Source organism: Lucilia cuprina, chromosome 4 (assembly GCF_022045245.1).
Source record: "Lucilia cuprina isolate Lc7/37 chromosome 4, ASM2204524v1, whole genome shotgun sequence".
In the NCBI taxonomy this organism is placed as follows: Eukaryota; Metazoa; Arthropoda; class Insecta; order Diptera; family Calliphoridae; genus Lucilia; species Lucilia cuprina.
Window position 1 is genome coordinate 25838908 of NC_060952.1, and position 10655 is coordinate 25849562.

The following is a 10655-nucleotide window of genomic DNA, read 5'->3' on the forward strand; positions in this document are numbered from 1 at the left end:
ATAAGTTTAAAACAATTTAAAGTAGAAAACTATTCAATTGCTGCAATTTTATTTATTTGATTTTCTTTTGCTATCATGATGTTTAGATGATTTAGATTTACCTGATGAAGAATGTTTTTTATTAGTCGATGAAGTGGATGATATGGATGATGTATTGATGGCAGTCACTTTACTGCTGCTACTACCTGTTGACATGCGATCTTCGCGATGAGACTTTGAAGATGATGACGTTTTACCGCCTACAACGGAATTTACCACCTGTACATGTTCCATTTTATGATAAGGCGACGATGAATTTGATGAAGATGATGATCTGGAAGATGTAGCCGATGATTTCGATTTTATAGATGGAACTGAGGAGTTGGTAATTAAGGGCATTGGTTCATCAGGTATAACGACAACACCGGGAGTAGAACTTCCACCTAACTTTGTCGTTGCAGTGGCTGTAGTCATTGTTGGCTTGCCAATACAATTATCACACTGCCAATTATGTCCCTGTTCTTCGGAAGCTTCATCATCGCTTATTGGCGGCTTATGGCATTCTTGGTGATAGAGCGCTCCACACTTCGAGCATTCAATCAGACGATTTGTGGCCGTAAATCGAATTTCACCACATACACAACAATTTAAATCACCAAACTCCTTAAGGTTGGTTTCATCTTCTGCTGTCGTTGACAGTATACCACCGGCTCCACTAACAGCATCATCTGAATCGGCTATAGTATCGGGGGAATCCGATATGGTTTTAGCCGGCGAATGTATTAGATTTATAACTTCTTCCGTCTCTACTGGTTGCGGTGGTGGGGTAGCCGCTCTTCCAGGGAAATTTGCCTCATCATCCAATTGTTTCTTGCTCAAATTATTCGTAATGGTCTTTTCGGAGCCATATCGTTTCTTAATCTCCTCATCCAGCAGCAAACGCAACTCAGTGGCCGAATTGGCGTGCGAAGAATGTAAAAGAGTTACTGCTTTTTTAAGTAATATTTCTATTTCATTGGTAGTGGACATAATGAAATGTTGTCACTTTATCCTTTATCAAAAATAGCTTTACTTATTTTCCTTTGAGTAGTCTAAGATTTCTTTCATTTAAACTTAAGTGCAGCTAGTATTGAAATAAAATGTTTAAGAAACATCAATAAGGAAAAGAAAAACAACCAATAAAACAGGCTTGCCAGAATATGAAAATTGTTCCCCAGTTAGGGAGTTTTAAATTATTTATTGTAATCAAAGCTATTTGATAAATAGTATTATTTATAAGTTTTTAAAATGTATAAAAGAAAAACTTAAATTTAGTTTTTTTCTTTTTATAAAACTTATATGGTTCGAATTCACAGCTAGATATGTTATATGAATTTTTAACAAACCTGATGTTTGTTATTTTTTTGATATGGAAACTCTTGGCAAACAGCTGTTTTATGTTTAACGTTACCAGACAAGCCAAAATTCAGGTCTAAGTTGTAACACTGGCTATTTGAACTTTTTGGTTGGGAATTGTTTTTGAAACGCGTTCAGGCTTATCAAAGCTCTGAAAGAATTCATTCCCTAATTCTTTATTTGAAATTGAGTTATATTTTAAAGAATTAACAATTCTTTAAACTCATTCCCTTTGATTTAATTCCTAGAATTAATTCTTAAAGCTTTCGGTGTAGTTGAATTAATTCTAATGAATTAATTCCTATAGAATGTTAAATTCCTTCTGAATGAATTAATTTTGTTTGCATTCAATCTGTTACTAATTGAATTAAAATTAATTTCAACAATTCCTATTGATTTTTAAATTCCCTCTGAATGATATAAATTTTGTTTGAATTCAATCTATTACAAATTGAATTTAAAAATTTTTCAACCATTCAATTTGAAATAGATTGAATGCAAGAATTATAGAAACATAGATTGCGCATTCAGTATGTAAAAAAATGTTCGTTCTGCGCATGTACGTCATATCAGCCTAGAACTTGAGAAAAATAAAAGCAAAACATAAACAAAGTGACATTTTTGGAAAAAAAAAAATATTTCAATACAAATAAAATACATAATACAAATAAAAAAAAACTAATTTCGCACGCCTTGGAGTTGTTGGTGCTTTTGCAATTTTTCACAGCGCATTTCATATTTAAAGTATTTAATTTTTTTAAAATTTTTACAAAATTTTTTGACGTTTTTAAAATTTTTTTAAATTTTTTTTTTTAGACGTCAATCACTTTATTTTCTGATGTGACGTAGCACATCGAACACCTGTTGATTTAAACCAAAAAAAACCTGCGCAATGCGTAATCTATATTTTTATAATTCTTGGATTGAATGAAAGTTTTGTTTTATAATTCAAAAGCATTCTGTATATTAAAAATTGAAATATTTTTTTTTTCTTTCATTCAATTTGTAATAGAAGGAATTAAACAAATATGATCATTCCATTGAATTCATTCCTATAAAGAATGAATTCTCTTAGGAATTAATTCAATAGAATATAAAGCCTAGAAATTCAGCTTTAGAATTTAAATTCAAAGAATGATTTTAAAGAATGATACATTGAAAAATTTAAAGTCGAATTAAAAATATAAGGGAATTAATTCCAAATAGAATTCATTCTTTCCAAGCTTTGAGGCTTATTGCCTTGATTTCGACAGTTTAGCGTTTCGCTCGCATTGGTGTAGTGTATAACTTTACATTACTGTTGAAATTATCATCTCAAAGATAGTTTATCTTTTATTTGTGAAGACCATAGAATATTCAAATGTTTATACCCTGGTGGAGGCCTTTAAGCCTCAACTCTTTATATCCTGGTGGAGCCAATTAAAACTCTTTAACTTTACAATTAAAATTTCAAATGTTATTCAAGCGTTAAAATGTTTCGAACTTCCTATATTAATATACATATATGTAGGTCGAATTAGAGGATTTCCTTTAAACCAAATGAGTTTTTCTTACGAGCTCAGCTTTCAAAAAAAATAATCAAAAAAAAAATATCAGATTGCTGGTAGACTAAACATCCGAAATTCAATTACGAAATTTCGTTATAAAGCAGAATACGTTTAATAAAATGTTTATAACTCTACTTATTGGCAGATTATTATTTTTATTTAGAATTAAAAATTTATATATTTAAACAAAACTATTCAAACAAAATTCCGTAAATTCAAACTTAACATTTATTTGTTTATCAAGTGAAATGTTATAAAATAATTTAACACATACAATACAAACAAAAATTTATCGCGACAAAAATGTTCACTGAAAAATATACAAATCAGTAAAAAATATGCAAATAAAGTTTTCAATATAAAATAAAACAAAAATCTCCAAAAATGCCTTAATTGTGCTTTAAGGAATGTTTTAATGTTTTTTAGATTAAATTAAGCTTTATAATTGTTATAAGGTTTAGAATGTAAAATGTAAATAGCGAAAATATTAAATAAATTTAAGCCCTGTCTACAAATATTTAAAACAAAATAGACAAACTCTGTGGCAAAAGTAAGGAAAAAGTCCAAAAGTATTTTTTCAACTTTTTAGAAACATTTTTTTTGGAATTATATTTGGCCCGTTTAGAATAAAAAAATTAAACATGGGGTGAGAGATACCAAAAATTAAAAAAATATTCCCACAGAAACGTATGATTATGGGAATTTCGGACTATCGATTTTTTTACTATTTAATTAATCGATTTATACTTCAATAAATGCATTCTGAAAAATTGTGTTATAAAGTTTGGATATACATATGTAATTAAGAAAAAAAATAATTAAAATAATAAAAAATCATAGACCAAAAAATTCTTTTATAGTTGAATAAATAATTACTGAATGTTTAGTATACTTTCTAAGAAGGTGTATTTTGAATTCTACGAGATTTTTTTACAGTCACTGCCGGCGTACGGGGACTATCAGAGCCATCATCACCGCTGCCAACTTTACGTACTTTAACTCTAGTAACAGGAGTGGAATTTGATAAATTCGAAGTAGTGTGTTTTCCCGAGGGTGTATTTCGGCTAGATGATGAGTTATCCTGAATTTCCTGAGAGGGTTGTAAAGGTTTCTTTTTACGTTTAACATTAACTATAACATTTGCATCCATACTAACATCTAGTTCAAAATTAAATTCATAGGTTTTAGCGGGTTTACGATTGGGAGTTACACGATCATTGATTACAGTTTTGCCTGAACGTGTTGAGGACATTGTTATGGCGGGCGACATACGTATATTTGTTTTGGCATTTAGGGGGGTATGTCGGGTTTTTGTGGCCGATGATGAAGTTAATGATGTTGTCTTGAGTGGTGAATTTAGTTTTAACGGCGTGTGTTTTGTTCGTATGGGGGATTTTGTGTTATTAAGTCTACTGCGTTTAGAGGGTGAAGGCGATGATTCAGAGTTGCTTGATTCATTTTTGCTTCTTCTCTTGAGAGAATTATTGGCCAGAACTCTTTGTTTGGGTGTTAATTTAACTGCGGTTTTTAAGGGTTTTTTGGTTTCCTTTTTTAATGGCTTTTTGTTATTGAGATATACAACATCATCATCGTCATCATCACTGGCATTTATTATTTCATCTACAGAATCTTCATCGGATTCTTGTTCTGAATCCAAAATCTCTTTCTTGATTCTTTTTTTGGCAGCGGACACCTTAATTGGCTTGCTAGTAGAGGGAGAACTAATTTTAGAGTCGCCTTTTAGCTTGAACTCCAAATCTCCACTTAATGGCATTTTTAATGTTTTCAGAGCAGACGTAAACATTTTACGACATTTTTCATAATCTGGTGTATCATTATACTCCATTTTTGCCACATACTTAAAGAAATCAACCAAAGCGCTGGGTGCTCCCTTGGCGAAAAGTTTTTTTAGATTTGTCCCTACATCGGACATGAAATTCTCCTTAGCTTTTTGCACCTTTACTGGGGTGGTAAGTATTTTATCTTTAACCCAAGGCAAGTCGGCACCCAACCATTCGATTAAATTATAACCCAAAATTTCCAAATCAGCCCTCATAGTTGGCACTCCCAGATGAGCATCACGTGACGTATACTCGATGGTGCCATTATGCATTTTCTTTGGATCGGGTTTAAAATCTTTAGTTGTATAGTGTGAAGCCAGACCAAAATCCACAAGGTACGCTTGATGTTGTTGCTGTTTGCCGTAACCCAATAGTATATTAGCTGCTTTAAGGTCAGCATGTACATAACCGCAACCATGTATGAACTCATAAACATCCAGCATTTGCAAAGCTAAACGATAACATGTGGCTTCGGGTAAACGACGACCATTGGCTAAGAAATGTTTGGCCACATCACTGCCATAACGAGGCATTACAATGAAACGATGTTTAATACCATTAATTTCCGCAGAGCCATTGCCAATCATATAGGGCATACCTAAGCTCTTGAGGCCATGCTCCTTTTGGAATTTGTTTATGTCATCGAAACGAGCATTTCGCATATAAAAATGCATTTCGACAAAAAGCGGTCCATTATCATGAGGTTCCTACAGTGACAAATGCAAATAAATACAATGTTAACAAAAAAGAAATATTTTTATTTTCTTACACATTTCACCACATAGTCGTATTTATTTTCTGCTTTTTTGGAAGCCGAGTATATTTCTCCAAAACCTCCTGTACCAATTGAAGGACCTATCTTCCATTCAGTTTTCATGAGATCCCTCAAAATAGTACCTTCTTTGATTTTTTCTGGCATACTATACAATTTAGATTTCTTAGCTCCTGCAGCGGCCTTTTTGGCGCCTCCTCCAGTTGCACCACCAGCTACATTTCTTTTTGCTGCAACTTTTGGCATGGTACTTATATGCAATAATATATTGAATTAATAAAATTCACAAATGTTACTTTTAAATGTTTCACGTTATTGAGGACGCTATATTTTTCCATATATTTACGCTTTGCGTCTGTATTTTTTGTGGAAAAATAGCTTGCCGTTTTTTGTTTTCAAACTTGTTTTGACATTTTTTTTGTGCAACATGATGTCACAGTGTTGTATTTTATTTATCTATCGTTAAGTTTTTTGTTTGTTTTCACAACAATAGTAAACTTGGCATTATTGCTGTTGCATGGTACTGCCAGACTATAAAAAAATTATAAGAAAATTTTATTTGATTTTTTGTTTTTTATTTCACACAAATACGTACATCTTTAATTTTTTTTAATAAAATAGGCATTAAAAAAATTTAAAGTTTTTAAAGTAACGTAAATCTTCAATCTAAAAACGAAATTTTAACTATATTTTATATAACTATAAATATTGGATAAAAACATAAAACTAAATATATAAATTGCATGTTAATGTAACTCTAATCTGCAATGAAATTAAATTTTATCTTATTAAATATATGAAATAGATTAAGACGGTCCATATGTATTTATTATACACAGTTCATAAAAACCCGAATTATACGTTATTTGGAAAAATATTCAACTTACGTACAATATGAAATTGGAAAAAAGTTTAATAATCGTTAACTTATTTTAATAAATATATATGTATATATAATTTGTTGTGATAATCGGGGACAAGAATCTATAATAATAGCCACATATATAGTTTAAAATTATTTCTTTAATTTCTAATTAAATTAATCCGGCATCACCAACATAACGAAAGATAAATAGTGCTGCCAAGTTTCTAAAGCATTGGCGGCCATTACTACTTTATTTGCATTTTCCGCGTCTCTCTATCGACATTCGTAAAAAGAAATTCGTTTCGTTCGGTAGTGTGTAAAGTGAAGAAAAAAATATTTTTGTTTGGAAAATATCACAAAGCCAAGAATATATTAAATTAAATATTCATTCCAAATATTAATAACTAAAAAAGCATTTCATAAATTCAATAAATATGGTAAAACATCTAATTAATTTCATAGTGTTAGAAAAAATAAGAAAAAAGCAAAAGAAAATGTCATTGTGAATGGGGCCAATTGCTTGGTTGAAATGATGGGAGCGTGCGTGCGTGTAAATCCCAAGAAAATGGAAATGTTAAGAAACTCGAAATGATATGAAAATAGAGACAACAAAATATTTGTGTATAAATGAAATCAAGTTTTACAGTTAATGTAAATTATAATTTTAATATTAAAATAACCACTAATGACTTATAACCTCACTTTTTATGTTTGAAAAAGAGAAAAAGAAATGACAGATGAGCAGCACGACATGCCTGCCACAATGATATTTTGCTATTTGCTACGTTTACTTGGTTTAAATATACTACTTATTTTTGTTTATTTTTATTAAAGGCTGGTGGTAAAGCTGGTAAAGATTCAGGAAAAGCAAAAGCCAAAGCAGTTTCACGCTCTGCCAGAGCTGGTCTTCAGGTGAGTTAAAAATAAAATGAAATTTAAGCAACCAACCAACCCAAACAATATGCCGAAGAACACACGCAGATAAAATCTCAGAAAATTTCCCGCCTTTTTCACTACATCAATGCTGTCGTTGTTTTTGTGTTTTGTTTGGATACAGGGTGTATTTTTAAGTTGATGCTGCTATTTTTATTGTTTTTTTTTATAAATAGTTATATTAATGAATATTTTCTATTTTATTTAGTTTCCTGTGGGTCGTATCCATCGTCATTTAAAAAGTCGCACTACCTCCCATGGTCGTGTAGGTGCTACCGCTGCCGTTTATTCTGCTGCTATTTTGGAATACCTCACTGCTGAAGTAAGTTTATTTTTCTTCATTGAATTATGAAATTTTTTGACAACAATCTTCCTTTATGTATGCATATGTGTGTGAATGTTTGAACGTCATTACGCGCCAAATGTTTTTCTTCTTTTTCTATTGCTATCACTTTCACACATATCCATCTACAACATAATGGTCATTTATTGTTTGTCGTCATCGTTGTGTTGTAATGTTTCTGTTTAATATTTTTTGTTATTGTATTTGCTGTACTCAACGTTTTATGTTGTTTTTGTGATGTTTTTAGGGCCTATCTACTACATACCTTATTTACTTAGGTTTCTTTTTTAGCGTCATTTGCCCGCCATTTTTCTTTGTTTTCTTTCTTTGAGTACTTGTTTGTTTTTCTCTTTTTTTTGTTATGAACTAGGGTTGTCGTTTGTTTGTTTTTTACATAATAATAGATTTAGATGAAATTGAAACTAGAAAAGGGAATTAAAAAATCGGAAAACTAAAGTTTTGTTTTGGTTTTAAATCAGGAATGTTTAATTGAAAGTGTATTATTTTAATGTATAAATATACTTATGTTTACTTTTTTTAGTGCAGTTATTAAAACAATGGTTTACTAATGAACTATTTGGTAAAAATTGTGAAATTTTTTCTTGATTGAAATGTAATAATTTAGAACAAAGTTCCAATGAACAAACATTTCAGTTTTTAAAGTACAATTTTAAACTGTCAAAAACATTGAACATAATTACAGCTGCATATAAGATTGTTTACGAAACGTTTATAGAAGTACATTTCTTATAAAAAGCGTATGGTATATTTGCTCGGCATCATGAGATTAAGGGCGGGTTTCTTACTCCTAAGGGCGGACTTTAACCTATAATTGTGTTTTTCAGTTTTAGATTTAAGCTCAGTTAACTTTGTTAATATGGCCAAGTTTTCACACAAAAACATAAACAATGAACAGCTGTTTTTTGCAAACAATACTTTTGTAAAATGAAAAATTTTGGAAAAATGTTAAATAAACATTTAAAACAATAATTAATAAAACAAAACAAATCAGAAAATTGCTATTTACTTAAAATATTAAGTTTTTGTTCTTCCGAAATCATTGTTTTATTGTTTTTGTGTGTTTTCTCACTTATAACTTGAGTTTAATTGGCCAATTACACTCAGTTAAGCTAAGATAATAAGTAACTTTACTGATAACTGAAAAACACTAAACATATATTAAACCAGGTTTAACCAAAGAATGAAGATTATCTTTATCAGAAAACTCGCCCTAAGTCCACATAATAACTAGATGTAAATTTTAATTGAAAAATATTTTATGTTGTCTTGTAGCCGAGACTTACAACATTTTGTATGTTGTCTAAGGTTCATTTTACGGTTACTTTTTAGTGTATACTTTATAGATTAGTCTCTTTTCTATCCTATGTATGGACCAATCTTTAAAAAAAGTTAGATTATCGCGTTTTTAACAGGATATAAGAATATAGAATATACATATGTATACTTTTTTATGATCGAATACATGTCTGTGAACTAATGGCCAAACCACTTACTTAAAAAGTGAATTTTGCAGAAGAGCACAGAACATGAAAAAAATAGTTTAAATTTTCGAAATATATTGATTTCAACTGTGTCATATCTTTAGATCTAGAAGTCTAACCCTTACTATAAATTTGGGAAAACTGTGGTATGTCAATATAAATGGTTTTCTTAAACGTCCATAGGTGTATATTTGCTTGATTGCAAAATGTTAATCAAAAATAATACGGATCAAATTACCATTCTGTAATTTTTTATCTTAAATAGTTTTGATGATTTTAAAAACTGAACAAGAAATCTTCAAATCAAGATACAAATAATTTGAAATATAATTATTCTACTATAACAACTCAGTTCGTTTATTAGTTTGAAAGGAGGATGCATATACATCAAATCCGAAGAAATACACCTAGGCCTCTATCTGGCCTCCTCTCCGCTCCTTCTTGTCTACCAGACTTGACCACTTACCATTAACTTACCGGAGGCCATACTATATAACAACTTACTCTCGATTCATAAAACCATTTTATTCCGATTTAAATTATTAGATGAGTAACAAGTTTTCAAACATTCAAAAGTATTATGTCCCTTAAGATTAGTTATTAAAACAATTTTCATAATTTCTTTTTTCTTTAATGTGCATATCTTTATTATTTCTTGTCTTTTTAGGTACTTGAATTAGCTGGTAATGCTTCCAAAGATTTAAAAGTCAAACGTATCACACCCCGTCATTTACAATTAGCTATACGTGGTGACGAAGAATTGGATAGTCTTATTAAGGCCACTATTGCCGGTGGTGGTGTCATTCCACACATTCACAAATCTCTGATTGGCAAGAAAGAAGACAACGTACAAGACCCGCAAAGAAAAAATACTGTCATTCTTTCGCAAGGGTATTAATTTTAATAAATTTAATATACATTTTTTTTTAATTTCTAATAATAATTATATAAATCATAAACATAAAATAATAAATTTTATAAAATATTTTTTTTCATTATATTTTTAAAACGACTACACAACACAATATAATATAACCGTTTATAATTAATGATTTTCGTAAATTTCCTTTTTTGGTTTTGTTTGTTATAAAACGCCATACCCTTTGTTTATCTACATACTTTTTCGTATTCATTTATTAAATGATTTATTCTAAAACATGTTTTCTTTTTCTTTCAATCTAATGAAAGGAGTTTTGATTATTTTTACTTTGATTTAATATTAAATTTAAATGAAAATGTTTTGCAAAATGAACACAAGTAAAAAAAAATAAAAAAAGAAAAATAAAAAAAAACAAATTAACACAAGTATATAAATATTTAATATTAATTAAATTGAAAAAAATAAAAATACAAAATTGACAAAATTTAGATAAAACTAAATATGTGTTTTAATGGATCGTTAATTTTTTTATGGTCGTGGTGAGTCAATAGTGTCTTTTAGTTTAATTTTAATAATTATTTGTAAGACTATAGGGCTA

At 29.6% G+C, this 10655-nt stretch overlaps 3 protein-coding genes across 3 annotated transcripts; 1 reads left to right on the forward strand and 2 right to left on the reverse strand.

Moving 5' to 3' along the window:
- Positions 1-15: 15 nt before the first annotated feature.
- LOC111681415 (integrator complex subunit 12) lies at positions 16-1138 on the reverse strand. The gene has a single exon (XM_023443188.2). The coding sequence runs from the start codon at positions 1006-1008 to the stop codon at positions 49-51; it is 960 nt and encodes a 319-aa protein (XP_023298956.2). The 5' UTR covers positions 1009-1138; the 3' UTR covers positions 16-48.
- Positions 1139-3314: 2176 nt separating this feature from the next.
- On the reverse strand, positions 3315-5953 carry LOC111681328 (nucleosomal histone kinase 1). Its single transcript, XM_023443079.2, has 2 exons — positions 5532-5953; positions 3315-5469 (listed from the first exon to the last, which is right to left on the reverse strand). Exons 1-2 carry the CDS (start codon positions 5778-5780, stop codon positions 3817-3819), a joined length of 1902 nt encoding a protein of 633 aa, XP_023298847.2. The 5' UTR covers positions 5781-5953; the 3' UTR covers positions 3315-3816.
- A 722-nt stretch (positions 5954-6675) lies between these two features.
- Positions 6676-10239, forward strand: LOC111681339 (histone H2A.v). The gene is made up of 4 exons (XM_023443090.2): positions 6676-6836; positions 7234-7311; positions 7541-7654; positions 9845-10239. Exons 1-4 carry the CDS (start codon positions 6834-6836, stop codon positions 10073-10075), a joined length of 426 nt encoding a protein of 141 aa, XP_023298858.1. The 5' UTR covers positions 6676-6833; the 3' UTR covers positions 10076-10239.
- The last annotated feature ends 416 nt before the right edge of the window (positions 10240-10655 follow it).